Consider the following 20,123-nt stretch of genomic DNA (forward strand, 5'->3'; position numbering starts at 1 on the left):
GATAGACAAAAGAGAGAAGGATAACAAAGTACAACTATAGGAACTTACTTTTTCTGCCTTCTGGTTTGGCAGTTGTTCTGGGATACACACGATTAGAGACTACTGGGAGTTTACCAGGCAGGGAATATCTATGAGGATCATAATTTCCTGCTTTGAAAGGTTCTCTTCCTGCTGCCACAACAGCTCCAGAGCAGAGTATCAGAGCTTGAAGGTTGGAGACCTGAAAATGAAACAACAGAATAGACTTGTCACAATAAAAATAAAATCAAAATTCTACAGGGGAGATTTCTGAACAAAACCAATGAATCTACGAGCTCTCAGAACCTTTGGAAAATATTTGACATGACAAAAACATTGATTTAGCTGTCAAGGTATTTTATTTGAGAATTTGTAGTACTAAATAAAGCTTGCATTATTATATTTTTCATGGCCAGAACAAATTTACATGATTCTAAGTGACACTTCTGTTTAAGAACTGAAAATTATTCCTTTTGATATTCAAAACATTAAAATAAACAACCTTTTAGGAAGAAAAGAAAAACATTTTAGAAAGAAAATTATGAAGACAGTTAAATATCATCAGCTGACAACTTGTATTTTGCAAGGCATGCATAACCCTTTTGTGGTATGGATGCTTTTAGGTAAGCTTTTATGGAACTTCTAGACCCACAAGCACTTCCCTATTCAGTTTAGTTGAAGAACTTCTCCATGTGCCATCTCTATGCAGCAATGAAGCTCCAATTAAGCTTTATAATCCATCCTTCTCCTCAACCTTATTTTTAAATGCGGACTAGAAGAATATCACTCTTCAAAATATCACTATCACTATCAGAAGAGTTTCAAAAACCATGGAATGTTAACTATATATAAGCAATATAGGGGACAATTCCCACATTTGCAAGTAACTTATTTTTTTTTTTAATGAAAACCATCCTCTGGAGGCCACAATTTTGAATGGAAATGCAGGGGAAGTTTAACCTGTTTCCTGTTGACGTTTTTTCCCATTTTAAATGTCCCATCCCACCCTTCTCCACTCAGAATGACACCATTCCAAGACTGCTTTTTTACTTTAAAAAAATTGAGGTTTCCATACAGTCACACACATACACTTGCACATAAGTGCAGTTTCTCCTTGAGAACCATCGCTTTCCATTATTATGAGATGAGCCCAGCAAATACCAGACCGCCAAGACAGCTGCTTCTCTGCTTTCTACTACGCCAAAACCATACAGTATTGTGTGGAGAATATAATGTTGATTCTTCCTTCAGGGCTGTATATCCTGGGCTGAGAGAGCTTTACCTAGGCCTTGTAAGCAACCTAACCATAGTGTGGTGCTTCAAGGGATTGCGATATGACTGTCTGCGTGACAAGATTGAAGACACTTCTGTGGATGCCCTTGAAAAGCTCCTTACCAGGTAAGAGTGCACACTAGGAATAAGTAATAGGAAGGTGTGGCTGAAGAGAAAGCTAGCTCTTTGCAGAAGCCAGGGCTTCAATTCATCTCACTTCTGCTTCCATGTCTCTGGGGACAGCATCATGTTATGTTAATAGCATGCTTGGCTCTGGTGCTTGGTCGTTCTGGTAGATGGTAGCTGTGGGAGGACCCCATCAGAAAATGTAGGGGAACAGTTCCCCTTCCGAAGGCTGCTATTTGCCCTGGGAAGGAATTTGGCACCAGTACCAATGGGAGCATCAATTCTAGTCCCAGTAGTGATTTGGTTATCCAATAGCTTCTGTCCTCATTAAAACAAACAAACAAACAAACAAACAAAAAACCTTAATGACACCAAAGTACTTAATGACACCATTACCATCCTGTATGGTTTAATCATAAGTAAAAGTAGTTTTAGCCAAAGTAAAGGTTCTGGGTCATACATGTACAGGTTGAGACTCATTATGCGCTAGGGTTCCGTTTTTTGGATGGCAAAAAGCGAACTATAGCAAATCAATTTAAAAAACAAAGTTTCTTAGCTCTGGTGATTTAAAAACAGCCTTTATCACCTTTGTAATGCACACAGAGGCCATCTGTCTCTCTCCAGGAGCTTGGGCTTCACTAGGAGGCAGCAATCCCTTCCTTCACATGGAGCCCCAGCAAGGGGGAAAGAATGTAGATGGTGGTAATCACTGCCACTTAGCCTTCTTTCAGTGCTCAGGGGAAAGGGAGGAGTGAAGCCTGCAGAGAGAATGCTTGATGGATTGTCAGGTGGCTGCCCTCCTCTGGCATTTTTAAACTGTTTTCCTTTAATTTAAAGGGCCCTTCTCATCAGCTTTGAGATAGAAACATCTGTGGATACTTAGGTTATACCTGTAATCACTTGTATGACTGTCTCTATGCAACAGTAAAAAGCAATTTTTTAAACTGTGATTTTAAAGGGGTGCATTTTTCCCTTTCTCCAGGGGTCAGCACGTTCCTTCTCATTTGCAGAGGCCATTAGTGTTGAATCAAATCTGTGTATAAAAAATCCATGTATAACAAGGCTGGACCTGTACTATTAAAATCAATAGGACTTCACTTAGGGCCCATTCCTAACTAAAAACTGCCCACAGGGCATAACGGTGACATCATCTGTATCCTGTAGGGCCAGATACCATGTAGGGACAGAGAGGTAAGTACAAGTTTCTTTTACTTATCTTATGCCACTCCCATATGGACTCATATGGGTCTACTCAGACCTGCAGCAGCTTTTTTAGCTGGTGCCAGTTCACGGAGGCATGACAGGGCAAAAACAGAATGGACGATATTGGCAGAGTCATCGCTGCCAATCCCTACCCTCTTCCCACCTTGCCATGCCCTCCTGAAGCCCTAATCCCAGCCCCATTCTGCCAACCTCACTGACTTTCCATTGGTGGCACGAGTAGCTGGGCTTGGCAGCGCCAATGTTTATGGCAGCACTTCTAAAATGGCTGCCAGTAGCACACCCTGTGATCACTGGGGACTGTTTCATGACAGTGGGACCATGTTCCGCTGTCATTAAAGCTGGCCCAGCCTTTCTTAGGATTCGGATGTTAGTCATGGCTAACTTACCTCCATTGTTTTCACTGACACTTGGGCTTCACCTTTTTTGAATCCAACCCAATGAGCGATTAAGCCAGTGCTGACTCATATCCTTGCACAATGTTGCTGTTGTATGTGAATCACCATTAAGAAGCCCAAACAAACAAACAAACATTTCTTAGGTTTTCCTTGTGTTCTTACCTTCCTGCCATCAGTAGAATATAATTTCACAACTGGATACTGCATTAATTCACTGATGTGGTCCAGAAAAGCCTCGAAGTTCTGTGTGTTCTTTTTGCCCAAGATGATTGTACGCCGAATTCTTACATCACCATTTTTGAAAACAAGAAGCTTCTTAGGGGTGCTTATTCTGACAGTGCCACCTCGTTGAAACACAGCACCTTCACCCTCTCTGGCTAACTGTATAGCTCTGCGACGACCACTAACCGGCCTGCTGATTTGCCATGGCAATGGCTTTTTACTGGCCTTCTCCATGTTAATGGGCTTGACTTTCCTCTGTTGGGAACAAATGTATGACTTCCCATCTTCAAGATCTTCCAGGTTATTGACACTGTGTATCCCTTGTGGCGTTGTGATATTCCTCACCCCAAAAGGCAATGGCACTCTTTTTGACAAGGTGTCAAGCAAGGCATCAAATGATTTGAATGATCGACTGTTAACAACCATTTTGACTCCATTAAACTGAGGGTCACCACTTTTGTAAAAGCAGATCCGTTTGGCCACAACAGGTTCAGTGACATTGAGGGGGCGCCCAGACAATGACTGTTCACTCCCTGAAGTGTGGGGCTGAATCATTGAGTAGTTGGTTGAAGGTGTTTCACTCATTTTGATAGCAATCTGGAAATAAGGAGAAAGAGGGAAATGTTGTCTTGTGATCATAATAATAATGCAATCCAAATTTCTGCAGTCACAAAGGAGATTTTAGCAATAGCAGTGGTAGTAAATCTTGCCAAAAATCATTGACTTGAATAGGTCCAAGCTGTTATCTCTATATTCCACAAAGACTGGCAGGATTAAGCTAACAAAGCTTTGCTTACAAATATGTGCAGAATTCTCCAGTCTATTTTCACATATCTTATCATTTTGGTACAAGAGAACACTTTTACTTAGCAAAGGGTATTCTTTCACACCAGAATAGTAATTAGATGGCTTTTGTTTTAATAATGCATGTAATGGCAACATTTTTATTTTCACATCACAAGATACTTTCGTACAGAGGAATGAGTTTTTGTCACAGTGTGACCCAATCAGCTAATCCAACAGCACTCCCAAATGGGCTTCTTGAATGCCAACCAGTTATTGCTTTTCCTCTTGCAGTCACTTGTACCTTCCATGCTGCAGCAGACATAGCATGCTTGGGAGATAGAGTGCAATCTTAAGATTGTGCTGGGCCGGCACAACTCCTTTGCGCTGGCCCAGGAGGATCGCAAACATGCCATAAAGTATATTTGCACCTCCTCGAATGTCAGCTGGGCTGGCACAAGAACATGCGCTGGCCCATGGAGTCTGCATCCAGCCTTTGCAATGATGGACAGAGGTAGGTCACACCAGCCAAGCTTGGCCGGCGCAAGGGTCGGGGGGGGGAGGGTGGTGAAAAGGCTTTCTGGGAGGGCAGTGGGTGGGCTTGTGGGCGGATGGGGGGAGAGCAGAAGGTGGGGCCAGGACCCAGCACTTGTGCCGGATCCTGCCCCCATTCCCAGGCAGCCCAGGACAGCTATGGGCTGCTTGGATCTGCACCACCTTTTTAAGTGGCACTGATCCGAGTAGACCCATTGGGGCTGCTGTGGCTCTTCGCAGGGTAGGGGGAAGCAATTCCCCTTGCCCCAGGTTGAACCACTTTCAGCCCAAAACTCATGCTGGATACAGGGCAGGCCTGCTGGCCTCCCTGTTCCAGCACAAGTTAGGATTTTGCTGACAGTATACTAACCTTCTTCCTTTTACTTCCCCTGTTCATAGTATGGTCTTTTGAATCTGGGCATGCATTGCTCAACAAAGATGGAACAATTGTGCTGATAGTTCCTGCTTGACTCCATTATACTACTGTTCTCAAAAAAAATCAAATTTTCTCTAATAAACATGACCATTTAAGCACAGAAGGACAATAGATGGGTGATGAGGTGTGAACCCACCCATGCCCTGCCCAAAAAGAGTAAGTGAATGAGGTTTGGCAATACTAGGCTAAACATCCTGCAAGATTTTTAAAAAAGGAAAAAATAAAAAGGGTGCTGTCTTCTATCACGCGGTTGCATTGATCTCTTTTGTTTTAAGGAGATATGAGCAGGTGAACTATTTGCTGTCCATGATCTCATACACATCCTTTTTGCAGCAATTATTTTTATTCTAGTAGGATTACCTCTTAATACATATAGCAAACTTGACATCTGCATGAAGATCACATATTTTCTAATACCTTATTGATAGAGGTAGGAGAAAACAGTTTTATTTTTTCAAGGTTCTGATGTTTTCCAAAAGTTAGAAGTGCAGAGTTATGTGTTTTTATTCAAAATTTACATTACAGTTGTAATTGATCACTTTAAAAATGTACTAGGTAGGTGATATGGGTGGTATAACATAAGAAGATGCAGCCGTAGTCATTACCCATGCACCCTCCCATTAAATAATAAAAATCAAATAAAACTGTTTCTTTTGCAGATTTCATGGTTTTGTGTTTGTTTACAAAAATGAGAAGTACAGAGAGTGATGTTATGTTTTTATTTTGTTTACACCATTTTCTCCTACTCCTTATTGAGAAACTTCATAAAATGGACATGCTCATTAAACATAAAGCATTCTGGACTATAGAATTTTACAGTCCAGTTCTATGGTGGCCTTATGCTGATGGATCTTGCAATCCATCAGGCATAAAGCCTCAGCTGCCATCATGCCAGCCACTTCTTAACAAGAGCGTTGGTAGCAGGGAAGCCGAACCCACATCTTAGTAGGTAAGTCAGGAGCTGGGATGGTTCTGAGGTAGGGACAGTGCCAGGTCGGGGTAGGATTGGAAAGATCTCTGCCATGGTTGCACACATGGAGTTCCTATCCCCCTCCTGACATGCCCCCAAATTGCCTTGGTTTATGCAAGTTAAATAGACCCCAACAGTAACAAAATAGTTTAATGCTGCTTCTAAAAGAAAATCTCTGGTTTTGACTAGGTTGACAAATCTCCAGATTTGTGGAGCAGATATTAGCTATGTCTCTCTGGATTCCATTAACAATGAGGAAAATGTGGGTCATGAGCCAATTTCAGGTGGGTCCCCATTCATTTCAATATTTTATTTTTATTATATTAGGCTGGCATGTGACTGCATTTGGGGAAATGTTACATACCTGTACTTTTAACATTCTACTATGTATATGCTTTTAACAATGATAGTAACACTTACTCCTGGGTAAGTGTGAATAGGATTGCAGCCTAGGATTGTTAAGAATTTTCCTGCTTGATTATGTCACTTTCGGTCATGACATAACTTCCAATGGGTCCTGACAGTTTCTCATTCTAACAAGTGGGTCCCAATGCTAAACGCTTGATAACCACTTATAGATTATAATGGGCATGAAGAAGGTAGTAATCTCCATAGTAAAGGAACTGTGGCATTCCCCATGCTGGTGGGAATTCATAGCTAATCCTTTAAAATACTTTGCCCTAAGAAAGTGCTACTGTTGGGAGGGGAACAGGATTGTTGCTTCACAGGACTCAGAACTGTGCAGTGCACTCAAGTAATCAAGAATTATAGTTGTTTTGCTATTGGGAGTGCAGTTATGGGTAGACCTATTTCATAACGCCTGTGACATAGCATCTCCCATTGTGTGCAATACTGAAACTTTGAAATTCCCTGTCATTTTATAAAACGTTATTCCTTGTTCTTGAAGGCTTGTTCTTGAAGGATGTGTATGCTTTTTGTTCAGAGGTTGTGCACACATCTCTGCTAATGTGAAAAAAATACCCATTCCTGTTATTCTCCATGTAAGGTTATCTGTTGATAGCCACTCTAGCTCCACCCATCTATTCTATGGGCATGGCGATTTCTTTGCTATGGCTAGCAGGAGTATAACACTAAAAAATAAAAATGATTCCCACTCCCCTTAATAAAAGTGCTCCCATCTCTCATAAATTAAATATTCCCAATCCATTACAACTATAGCCTAAAAGTTTTGAGTGCGAGTCAACTCCAAGATTTTTCTCATTTTAAAAAGAGGGTAAAGTTGTTATGCATTTCAAGGATTTTGCCTTCAGTTTTAATATATTTAATGCAATTTAGAAGTCAGTCCTGTAAATCTCAATCCACCTAACTCCTGAGTACGTGTGCTTAGTACTGCAACCTTGATCCATCCAAATGTAAATCTCAGGCATTTTTTCCTGCAGGGCAGGATGTTAGCAGTGGGGTTTAATATGCTATCCTGTCAAAAACATTCCTGTACTTAACAACAGTGAAACAACCATCTTATTTATTAGGTGGTGGTTTATTTGCCCAGTCTTATGAATTTTTTATTAATCTAGAGAAAATCATTTCATTTCAAGCCCATCTTTGACTGTGACTGCCTAATAAGAAGTCAATAAGAAATAGCAGCCACCCTTAGACCTCATCACTTTGTGGAGAGAACCCTACTGAATTGCATTTTGATGGCTATTTTAATGACAGGCTGTTTTCTAACTGAAATAACTAAGCTTGGCTGCTGTGCCATTGACATTCACATCCATGGAACTTAATGTAGAATCTCCTTATATGCCCCATTGTGGAGAATGGAGGATGCAGCAGTGTAGAATGTGTCCTAAGTTTTCCAGTGGGTTAGCATCTCCTCTTAAATTAAAAAAAAGTGGAGAAATCAATTTTTTAAAAAAGAACAAAAACACATATACAACTATTACTGCAGAATGATAAACTCAATTTATATCACCCTGAGGCACTGCCAGATAAACACATTGATTTTAGATTTAACACTATACTCATATTAAAGGAATGGCTCCACTGGTTGAAATTGTTGGGGATCAGCAGTGGGCCCTTGGCAGCTGACCAAGACAACCACTCTGCCCATAGCCTTTGGGTGGTAGCAGAGCAACTCCGTCAGAGTTGACCCAAGTAGCTCATGGAGCTACTGACAGCTACTGTCAGGGTTTCCTGACAGCCCTCCTCCTATCTGAGCAGGCTCTGAAAGAGTTGCTCCATCATTACCATATAAAGGCTATGAGCCCACAGCACTGTATGCTAGAACCAGTACAGTGACAGGACCATTGCATCCAAGACAACTGTGCCCCAGTCAAATAGGTTCAGGTTTTGGATATTTGTATCTGTTCTTTTTGCGTCCCAGACATTTGTGTCCCATAGATGTACTTTTTTATTTTTAAAGCACAAAAGGTAGGATTGGGGTAGGGCTGGGATAAGAAGCTTAAGATACGTAACATGCAGTGTATTGCCCACTTAGAGTTTGTTGCCCAGTTATAGTGGGATGCAAAAGACCAGAATGAGAAAAGACACAAAAGTCCAGGAACGCAAATGACCTGGATGCATTTGACCAGGAAACAACTGTTCAGAACACACCCTCCTACCATACATTACTCTAGTATGCAATCGTACCCCCCCCCCCCAATTATAATGAGTAGTAGATTTGTTGTAAGGTGAATAACCATCCTGCTGATTACATGATGAAGACAACATGCACAGAGGACTGAAATAGTGAAGCAAAGCAAGGCAAAAAGAGAGGTTCTGTGCTGCTTTTTGAATGGTTATTAACCCATTTTTGCCCAGCCCACAAGTGTACACATTTGATCCTTGTTGTGTATATGCAGTGTCGGGCAGAAATGGCTTAAAGCTACTGCTCATCCAGCACCACAATAGCACAGTGGTGAGTGTACGGTCATGAAGGACACTAACAAGCAGGTGAAGGAGAACATTTTTGCAGTGGTCTCCAAAGGCCTAGACTTCCAAACAAGTGAGAAAGGTGGAGAAAGCTACTTATCACTACATGAAATGGGTAGGCTTTGCATAGAACCTCAGCTTTGTCATAGATTACGCCTTAGGCCTACGTGCAGGCTGCCTGCAGTGAGCATGTTTCTTCCAGCTTTATGTAAGGGGAGGACTTAACTATTAAGGACAATTACAAATTAGATCAAGTGACAGCTTTCCTTGACAGGCCACCAGAGCCTATTTGTAAGGACACCAAACATACTCAGTTTTCCAGATATAAAAATAAAATAGAACAACAAAAAGATGGGAAAAGGGTTTTTTTTAAAAAAAACAACAACAACAACGAAGCATTTTGAATGTACTGAGCACAATCCAGTCTCCTCTTTTTGTGGGTGAAGTTGAAGTATGCTTAATTTTTTCCCATTAAACTCACTGGAACTTGGAAGAGCATAACTCTGGTTGATTTGCGACCTGTGTGCAAATTATAATTTACAGATGTAAGTCACCAAAGTATGCACACAAATTAGGGTAATGGAATTTAATTTTTATTTTATCTTAATTGTAAAGAAGTTTCAGTGTTAAGAGCTAGGCTTTGTTTGTGCCAGACTATCAAGAATGTGTTTTTAATGCTAGGATTCAGCCTCTAATAGGAAAGATGTCTTCCATTTACTGCATTACAGTACAATGAATCCCAGATATTTAGGAATAGGGTTAATGTTTCTAAAAAAACAAGGTATGCTTTCCATGAAAATCCATTTACAAATGTTATATTCCATGCATATACTAAACAATAGCACTCCATTCAGATCACTGCTGTATCAATTTAAGAAAAAATATATATCTACTGCAAAAGATTTTTCTTCCTAGCTATATTCAATAACCAACAACTGATTGATTCATCAGCACTTTACTGACCATTCTAATTATTTTGACTAAAGTATGCCTTCTTACAATAGATCATTGTGAATTCTTTATTTACACCCAAATCCATTGAAGAATATGGTTTTCTTTGATAGTTCTTTGTTCACATTATTCTTACACTGTCAAAAATATTAGAAAAATTTATATCCCACCATTCCCATTCCAAAGCAAATGCCCTAAGCAGCTTATAAAGTTCCACAATAAATGTATAAATGCCTGTCAACAATAAGTAAAATCATTTTTAAAAAAATCTCCTGAACACCTCTTTGAAAACAGTATTTAAAATCAAGTATCTTTATATTTAAAGAAGTTTGAGTTTTTAGCATTTGACATAAAATGAAGAACGTTATCCTCTAGTAGAGACTAGTGTCCCACTTAAAATGAATTAGTCCCCTTTTTTTCGGTACTCACCCAAGGTCTTAACTTGTTAGACGCGTAGCTAAAAAGTCATCTTGGTTAATGCCAAGGTAACGACTGGACCAAACATGCCTGAACTAGACAGCTAGTACTTTACTCTTAGCCTTTTCATATGTTTTTCCATAGATTTCCTTGTGTTTCCAGAAAAATGATGCAATCCATTTGCTGAAATCTTTAAGTCTAGTTTGTGAGGAAAACATCCAAAATCACAGAACTACAGATAACAACAAAATCCCACTGTGGTCATCTAGTCATTCCACTGTTGCTATAGATTTATCCTCAATTTTCCATAGTTAGTGGTTTTCGACAATCATGAATTATCTCCAGGAATACAACTTCCAACTCTTGCTTCAAGATACCATTGCTCAGGCTTCTAGACTACAATGTCAGACAGGTCTTCTTCCTAACAATCAGTCCTTCTGACAACTACGTACTATCAACCAGATGATTGAAGCTCTTCTTCTGTAAATTGGGTCAATAACGTAGATATCTTCAGATGTTCCAGCATTGCAGAACAAATAATGGCACAACTTCCAGTCATGCAGGTCTTGTACAAAACAGGCACTATCCAGTCCACTATGGGTTCCAGTCCATAAGCAGTCTTGTTTCAGTAAGAGTAGGACTGACAACCAAGCAAGTTAGTTTGATACGGTATTTTTGCACACACTGAAAGCTTGTGATGCTTTATGTCTGCAGAATGAGGTCTTGCGTCTTAAGGAAATGCTCAGTGTCCCCAGATGGCAACTGCTCCATCTAATTACTACCAAAGTTATAATCAGATTGGAAGCTTTGCCCTTTAATCGGATTTACAGCAAACCTGCTATGGTAGCTGTGGAACAGCTTTGGTAGGAGTCTCATCAGGAGATATTATATATCACAACAACTTTTAATTGGCTTCCCCTCCCCAGCAATGTATTTATTATGCATTTATTTATTGTATTTATGCTGTATTAATTATAATGTATTTATTATGCCGACTATTGGCAGCAATACCATGCCTTGCTTTAGGCTACTTCGACCACTTTATTATAGTAAATAAATTCACAAGACTGATGTGATAATATTGCCTACGTTCACGACAATGTATGCATCTTTTAAACTGCAACCGAGTTTAAACACTATATGAAAACAATATTTTAGAGTTCCAAATACCTCCCAGTTAGTATAGCTGTACTGCTTACAAGCTGGGCAATACTGTATAATACACAGGTTTGTGGTCGATGCTGTTCTAAGTGTGCCCCTTATTGGTTAGAGACACTGTGCTGGGGTGAAGAGGTTATTCTCTCCATGTTAAATATAAGTGGAGCCCTATTTGAAAAAGTGCCTCTTTACCAGTTAGCAGGAGTAGCTGTATTACATGGAAATGAAAGCTGATTCATATTGACACCTTATCGGTTCCATGCTGTACCATAACAACATCTCATTGGCTCTCAGAACAATCAGTCTCATAAGTCAGTTCTGAGTTAAAGAAATTCACTTTGTTTCATAAGGCAGTTGCGTTTTTGATTTCTGGTTAATTGGCCTTAACTTTTGATAGAATACAGATATTCCAATGGGGTTTGTTCCATTGCATTCTGCATTAAATTACCTTTCCAGTGATATATAACATGATGGTATTATTCGTACATACCAATTTTTTCACCATTCTGGCCACTAGTTCAAGCTCAGCTTGTTGCCCCCTAAAGCTTGTTGCCCGGTGCAACCGCTACCCCTTGCACTCCCTTAGCTACACCACTGTGTGACACTACAATCTGTATTCCTTTCCTCTGATTCATACAAGTCCCATATATGATCCTTGGGGATCAATGTTTTCAGGATCCCAATAAAACATTGCACAAACTTAAAAGTGTGATCCTTGCAATCTTACAGCAGTTTGAAGCACAATTCAGGGGTGGTGAACAAGTTGAAATGTGAAGGTACTTTGAAAAACTTAGTGCTTGGATAGTTTTAATTGTAGATGTCAATAAAAGTGCTACTGCACTTAAAAATAGCAACAGCAGTGCCAATAACTACGGTAGTTATGGATGCTGTTGTATCAAATGACTTGCTTAAATTAAACCTATACTTAACCCAGGTTAAACCTAATCTAAGTTAGAACATAACCTAAACAGGTCAGTAAATTGGGACACAGGATCTAGAGAGCAATAAATAATTAAACAAACCCAAATAAAAACTAGCTTGAGGTTACAAAAACAGTCCAGCCTAAGAGAGCAGAACTAGGAGGGAAAGGACCTAGGAAGGGCCAATTCCCAACCCATTAAGAGCCCCAAGCAGTCCATTCAGGAGCCTGCAGAGTAGGTCACGCCCATCAGCAGCCATTTGCCTTCCTGAGCTTTTGTAAACTCACCTGGGAAGGCCAGCCCCCTTTCAATCAGGAAGGAAGGAGGGGGGAGGAGCCAGCCAGGAGTATAAAGCTAGGCAGGCCATCGCGTGAGGCTCTCTGCAGACGCGTGTGGCCTCTGGGAACCCAGTGCCTCTGGGAACTAAGTGCCAGGTAAGGCACGAGAGTTTAGCATCTGGGCGAGTTCAGCAGAGGGGCGAGGAGGCCAGGGCCCCAGACACTGCCCTTCCTCTTCCCTTGAGAAGAGGGCTGCTATCCAGTGTACGGTTTTTAAAAGGACCCCTAAATAAAACAACAACAACAAAAAAGCTATGCAGTCAGACAGCCAGCAGCAGAGTGGGGGCTATCCAGTGTTCTGCATCGAGTGCCACATGTATGATTATATGCCTCTGGGGTATAAGTCATGGGTGTGTCCTCGGTGCAAGGAGCTCCAGGCTCTCAGGGAACGCGTCCGCTCCCTTGAAGCCTTGGTGGCCGACCTGGAGAAGCGCAGGCAGCCAGAGGAGGACCGTGGGGAGACTTCTGGGGACGATCAGGCTTCGTCCCAACATCAGGCGTGCAGCTCCTCGGCTGCCCGGGTGGGAAGTCTCGGGACTGGAGGACGTCATCCTGGAGAGGAGGGAAACAATCCCCTAGGGGGGATCCCTTCTCCAGGGGATGGGCCCGTATCCGAGCGCACTCGGGATACTCCTCGGCGGGAGGGGGGTCGGGGGCTTCTTGTAGTGGGGGATTCGATTATTAGAAACATAGAGAGGGGGGTTTGCGACGGATGTGAGGACCGCATGGTGACTTGCCTGCCTGGTGCGAAGGTTGCGGACATCACTTCTCGTCTAGACAGGCTAGTAGACAGTGCTGGGGGAGAGGTAGCGGCTGTGGTGCATGTCGACACCAACGACGTGGGCAAGTGTAGCTGGGAGGTCCTGGAGGCCAAATTTAGGCTTTTAGGCAGGAAGCTGAAAGCCAGGACCTCAAAGGTAGCGTTCTCTGAAGTGCTACCTGTTCCACGCGCAGGGCCAGCTAGGCAGGCGGAGATCAGGGGTCTCAATGCGTGGATGAGACGGTGGTGTAGGGAGGAGGGGTTTAGATTCGTTAGGCACTGGGGAACGTTTTGGGACAAGCGGGGCCTGTACAAGAGGGACGGGCTCCATTTGAACCAGAATGGAACCAGACTGCTGGCGCATAACATTAAAAAGGTGGCAGAGCAGCTTTTAAACTGATCCCTGGGGGAAGGCCGACAGGAGCCGAGGGGCATCCGGTTCGGGACTCCTCATCCCTATGGGATGAGGATGGGGAGGTTAGAGAACAACAAGACAAAGGCAGGGTAGGAGAAGAAATTGGGAAAGGTAGGGAGATGGGATGTGATAGACGGTTTGGCACAATGAGAGGATGCGGGGACAAAGGAGCGAATAAGCAGCCCATCCTGGGGCATTCCGTGTATAAATGCTTTTATGCGAATGCCCGAAGTCTACGAGCAAAGGTGGGAGAACTGGAATGTCTGGTGACAAGGGAAAATATTGACATAGTGGGCATAACGGAAACCTGGTGGAATGCGGAGAATCAGTGGGATACCGCAATCCCGGGCTATAAACTCTACAGGAGGGACAGGCAGGGGCGTGTTGGAGGTGGGGTGGCCCTTTATGTTAAGGAAGGGATAGAATCCAGCAAAGTAGAGATTGAAGGTGGGTCCGACTCCACCGTAGAATCTCTGTGGGTTAAATTACCAGGCTTGTGCAGCGATGTAATACTGGGGGCGTGCTATCGTCCTCCAGACCAGAAATCGGATGGGGACCTTGAAATGAGGAAACAGATCAGGGAGGTGACAAGGAAGGACAGGGTTGTAATCATGGGGGACTTCAATTATCCTCATATTGACTGGGTCAATTTGTGTTCTGGTCACGATAAGGAAACCGGATTTCTTGACGTGCTAAATGACTGTGGCTTAGATCAGCTAGTCACGGAGCCCACTAGAGGACAGGTGACTCTGGATTTAATTTTGTGCGGTACGCAGGACCTGGTTAGAGATGTAAATGTTACTGAGCCATTGGGGAACAGTGATCATGCTGCGATCCGTTTTGATGTGCACGTTGGGGGAAGAATACCGGGCAAATCTCTAACAAAAACCCTTGACTTCCGACGGGCGGACTTCCCTCAAATGAGGAGGCTGGTTAGAAGGAGGTTGAAAGAGAGGGTAAAAAGAGTCCAGTCTCTCCAGAGTGCATGGAGGCTGCTTAAAACAACAGTAATAGAGGCCCAGCAGAGGTGTATACCGCAAAGAAAGAAGGGTTCCACTAAATCCAGGAGAGTGCCCGCATGGCTAACCAGCCAAGTTAGAGAGGCTGTGAAGGGCAAGGAAGCTTCCTTCCGTAAATGGAAGTCTTGCCCTAATGAAGAGAATAAAAAGGAACATAAACTGTGGCAAAAGAAATGTAAGCAGGTGATAGGGGAGGCCAAGCGAGACTATGAGGAACGCATGGCCAGCAACATTAAGGGGAATAATAAAAGCTTCTTCAAATATGTTAGAAGCAGGAAACCCGCCAGAGAAGCGGTTGGCCCTCTGGATGGTGAGGGAGGGAAAGGGGAGATAAAAGGAGACTTAGAGATGGCAGAGAAATTAAATGAGTTCTTTGCATCTGTCTTCACGGCAGAAGACCTCGGGCAGATACCGCTGCCCGAACGGCCCCTCCTGACCGAGGAGTTAAGTCAGATAGAGGTTAAAAGAGAAGATGTTTCAGACCTCATTGATAAATTAAAGATCAATAAGTCACCGGGCCCTGATGGCATACACCCAAGGGTTATTAAGGAATTGAAGAATGAAGTTGCAGATCTCTTGACTAAGGTATGCAACTTGTCCCTCAAAACGGCCATGGTGCCAGAAGATTGGAGGATAGCAAATGTCACGCCTATTTTTAAAAAGGGAAAGAGGGGGGACCCGGGAAACTATAGGCCAGTCAGCCTAACATCTATACCGGGTAAGATGGTGGAATGCCTCATCAAAGATAGGATCTCAAAACACATAGACGAACAGGCCTTGCTGAGGGAGAGTCAGCATGGCTTCTGTAAGGGTAAGTCTTGCCTCACCAACCTTATAGAATTCTTTGAAAAGGTCAACAGGCATGTGGATGCGGGAGAACCCGTGGACATTATATATCTGGACTTTCAGAAGGCGTTTGACACGGTCCCTCACCAAAGGCTACTGAAAAAACTCCACAGTCAGGGAATTAGAGGACAGGTCCTCTCGTGGATTGAGAACTGGTTGGAGGCCAGGAAGCAGAGAGTGGGTGTCAATGGGCAATTTTCACAATGGAGAGAGGTGAAAAGCGGTGTGCCCCAAGGATCTGTCCTGGGACCGGTGCTTTTCAACCTCTTCATAAATGACCTGGAGACAGGGTTGAGCAGTGAGGTGGCAAAGTTTGCAGACGAAACCAAACTTTTCCGAGTGGTAAAGACCAGAAGTGATTGTGAGGAGCTCCAGAAGGATCTCTCCAGACTGGCAGAATGGGCAGCAAAATGGCAGATGCGCTTCAATGTCAGTAAGTGTAAAGTCATGCACATTGGGGCAAAAAATCAAAACTTTAGATATAGGCTGATGGGTTCTGAACTGTCTGTGACAGATCAGGAGAGAGATCTTGGGGTGGTGGTGGACAGGTCGATGAAAGTGTCGACCCAATGTGCGGTGGCAGTGAAGAAGGCCAATTCTATGCTTGGGATCATTAGGAAGGGTATTGAGAACAAAACGGTTAGTATTATAATGCCGTTGTACAAATCTATGGTAAGGCCACACCTGGAGTATTGTGTCCAGTTCTGGTCGCCGCATCTCAAAAAAGACATAGTGGAAATGGAAAAGGTGCAAAAGAGAGCGACTAAGATGATTACGGGGCTGGGGCACCTTCCTTATGAGGAAAGGCTACGGCGTTTGGGCCTCTTCAGCCTAGAAAAGAGACGCCTGAGGGGGGACATGATTGAGACATACAAAATTATGCAGGGGATGGACAGAGTGGATAGGGAGATGCTCTTTACACTCTCACATAATACCAGAACCAGGGGACATCCACTAAAATTGAGTGTTGGGCGGGTTAGGACAGACAAAAGAAAATATTTCTTTACTCAGCGCGTGGTCGGTCTGTGGAATTCCTTGCCACAGGATGTGGTGCTGGTGTCTAGCCTAGACGCCTTTAAAAGGGGATTGGACGAGTTTCTGGAGGAAAAATCCATTATGGGGTACAAGCCATGATGTGTATGCGCAACCTCCTGATTTTAGGAATGGGTTAAGTCAGAATGCCAGATGTAGGGGAGAGCACCAGGATGAGGTCTCTTGTTATCTGGTGTGCTCCCTGGGGCATTTGGTGGGCCGCTGTGAGATACAGGAAGCTGGACTAGATGGGCCTATGGCCTGATCCAGTGGGGCTGTTCTTATGTTCTTATGATGTGAAAATTACTTGAATCCAAACAGTCTTAGTGCCCAATCTTATCTAATTTTTCAGTGCTGGTGCACCTGTGCCAATGGAGCATGCACTGCATCTTGTGGTGGGGCAGCATTCACAGAGGTCTCCTTAAGATATGGGAGCATCTGTTCCCTTACCTTGGGGCTGCATTGTGACTGCACCGGTGCTGGAAAATTGGATAGGATTGGGCACTCAATCTACTATATGTAGTAATATCTAATATATGGGTTGGATCAGTGCCAAAATCCCTCTAATGCGTATATATACACACATACAACATACACAGTATCCATTGTGTATACAACTGTCTGCTTTGTAGATAGGGGTGCAAGCCACAGAAATTAGGTGGTGCATCAGGGACTCATTTGTAGGTTATAACCAGTTCTAAACCTGATGAAAAGAACTAGAGCTTTAACTCATTTCTGCCCAGCTCACAGGTGTACACATTTGATTCCCTGCTGTGTATATGCAAAGTTGGGCAGAAATTGCTTAATTGAAAAGTAAAAAAGAAAAAGAAAAAATGTGCAAGATGACAAAGCTTAGGCACACCACTCACCATCTCACACCCACACTTTGTAATTCAAATTTTCCATGCAAAAGCTGCTTTTCTAAGAAAAGCAACATGTTCATTTTACATTTTAATATATTGTGTAGCTAGCTCTCACTTTAACACATTAGTTTGGACATGAATTTGGATAGGATTTGGAAAGTTTGGATAAGATTTAAGGGCACTCCCTGTTTTTTATGGCTTCTGCCTCATCTTCACACTGGTCTAGGTTTAATAAGAATGATTTTAATATTTTGGATGAATTGTTAAAAGTGGGGATGCTGCAAATGAGTAGTCTATGGAACTTCTGAATGGAGCTTCTGTGGCTTCCCCAAGCAGTGCCCTTTGAATAACACTATTTGTTCAAGTTTGCCATAGGAGACAATGGTTCACAGAATATTTTTATCATTAATGTGTGAGTCACTCCATTAAAATAAGTTACTACAACAGTTGAACTATTATGGTTGACCTTGAGACCCAAGAAATGTTGAGTGTATACCTCACATCTCCAAGTCCTTTCAACCTCTTAAAACTCAAGGAGTTTAAAAAAAATGGAGCATTCACCAAGCTATGAAGTTAGGAAATTGTTATCCATTTGAAAAGGAAATTATTTCATTAGAGACAGGGGCCTAGGTTAAGTTTCTCTGAATGTGCCCTACCTACTTACATCCTTTCCAATAAATGCTTCTAAAAACGAGGTATTAACAGTCTTTAATTGATAAGATTTCTGAAATATTTAGTTAGCATAGCAGTTTGTTCTATGTGAACTTTTAATCACATTAATCCCTATGGGTTTATGAAATCCTGCAAAAAAAAAAAATGTGATTAGTGAGAACACAAGGGTAAAAGGGAATATATGTTACTAGAGAAGAACAAAAATATACAGTTGTGTCCAGGATCACAAATGGATGGTTGAAACAGGCTGGATTTAATTTTTGAATCTGGTTACACTAGATTCCACTTTTTGGTAGTGGGCATTAATACCATGAAACACTGTAGCACTGGCAAACCAGTATTTGTGATAACAAAAGCTGCTTCTACAAGAACATCAGTGGAAGGAATAAAATTCAGTGATAAAACACATGCTTTGCATACAGGAAATCCCAGGTTCAAATCTTGGCAGCTCAAGACACTTGAGAGCCACTGCCAGGCAGTATAGACAATATTGATCTTAATGGCCCAATGATTTGACTCAGTAAAAGGCAGCTTCCTATACTTTATTTCTTAATAATACAAAATGATGTGCCAGTGCTATGTGGGATCCCCACTCTCACAGTATAGTAGGAGTACCAAGGAAAAAAATTATAAATCCATGATACAACCGGTTTTAGAGCATCATGCATTGTTCCATTCATTCCATCTTAAAAAGCATTGTCCAGGATCCCATCTCAGATGTCAAAAGTGGACCAAGTTCACCAAAGGGATGCATCAGGAAGCCACAGAGAAAGAGCAGCATCCAACCGAGGGTAATGACAGTGCAGCGATTGCCTTGACAATGTACTGAGTGGCAGCACCCAAGGAGACTCCTCTCAGGCACATAGATGATGTTTGCCATTGTTCCCTAAGGTATGGAGAACAAAACGGCTAATATTATAATGCCGTTGTACAAATCTATGGTAAGGCCACACCTGGAGTATTGTGTTCAGTTCTGGTCACCACATCTCAAAAAGGACATAGTGGAAATGGAAAAGGTGCAAAAGACAGCAACTAAGATGATTACTGGGCTGGGGCACCTTCCTTACAAGGAAAGGCTACGGCGTTTGGGCTTCTTCAGCCTAGAAAAGAGACGCCTGAGGGAGGACATGATTGAGACATACAAAGTTATGCAGGGGATGGACAGAGTGGATAGGGAGATGCTCTTTACACTCTCACATAACACCAGAACCAGGGGACATCCACTAAAATTGAGTGTTGGGAGAGTTAGAACAGACAAAAGAAAATTTTTCTTTACTCAGCGTGTGGTTGGTCTGTGGAACTCTTTGCCACAGGATATGGTGACGGCATCTGGCCTGGACGCCTTTAAAAGGGAATTGGACAACTTTCTGGAGGAAAAATCCATTACGGGGTACAAGCCATGATGTGTATGTGCAACCTCCTGATTTTAGAAATGGGTTATGTATCAGAATGCCAGATGCAAGGGAGGGCACCAGGATGAGGACTCTTGTTATCTGGTGTGCTCCCTGGAGCATTTGGTGGGCCGCTGTGAGATACAGGAAGCTGGACTACATGGGCCTGATCTGGACTAGAAGCCTGATCCAGTGGGGCTGTTCTTATGTTCCTATGGTGCAAACCTCACAAAAAGGGGGCACGATATGGAGTGGCTGCTGAGCTGCTAGCAGCTATTTGAACCGAGCTAGACGAAGGCTAAAAACTGCTCTGTGGCTCTTGAGGAGTTCCCAACTGTAAACACAGTTAGGAAAAGAGGAACAGGGCCAGCTCATGACCTCCTGGCACCTGAAGTGGTCCACTAAATGCTGCTTCCTTTTAACTGCTGACGCTTTCGCCTACAACTCTCTTTTCTTCCTTTCTCACTCA

At 42.7% G+C, this 20,123-nt stretch overlaps 1 protein-coding gene across 1 annotated transcript in view; it reads right to left on the minus strand.

The window, feature by feature from the left end:
- The window catches only part of RP1 (RP1 axonemal microtubule associated), a 206,939-nt gene extending 203,088 nt beyond the window's left edge, over positions 1-3,851 (minus strand). Inside the window, exons 1-2 of the mRNA XM_066624417.1 lie at positions 3,198-3,851; positions 49-220 (exon numbers count right to left, since the gene is read on the minus strand). Coding sequence (XP_066480514.1) covers positions 49-220; positions 3,198-3,842 — 817 coding nt within the window. The 5' untranslated portion in view covers positions 3,843-3,851. The remainder of the gene's footprint in view (positions 1-48; positions 221-3,197) is intronic.
- Between the last annotated feature and the right edge of the window lie 16,272 nt (positions 3,852-20,123).

This window comes from Tiliqua scincoides, chromosome 4, assembly GCF_035046505.1.
Source record: "Tiliqua scincoides isolate rTilSci1 chromosome 4, rTilSci1.hap2, whole genome shotgun sequence".
Classification (NCBI taxonomy): domain Eukaryota; kingdom Metazoa; phylum Chordata; class Lepidosauria; order Squamata; family Scincidae; genus Tiliqua; species Tiliqua scincoides.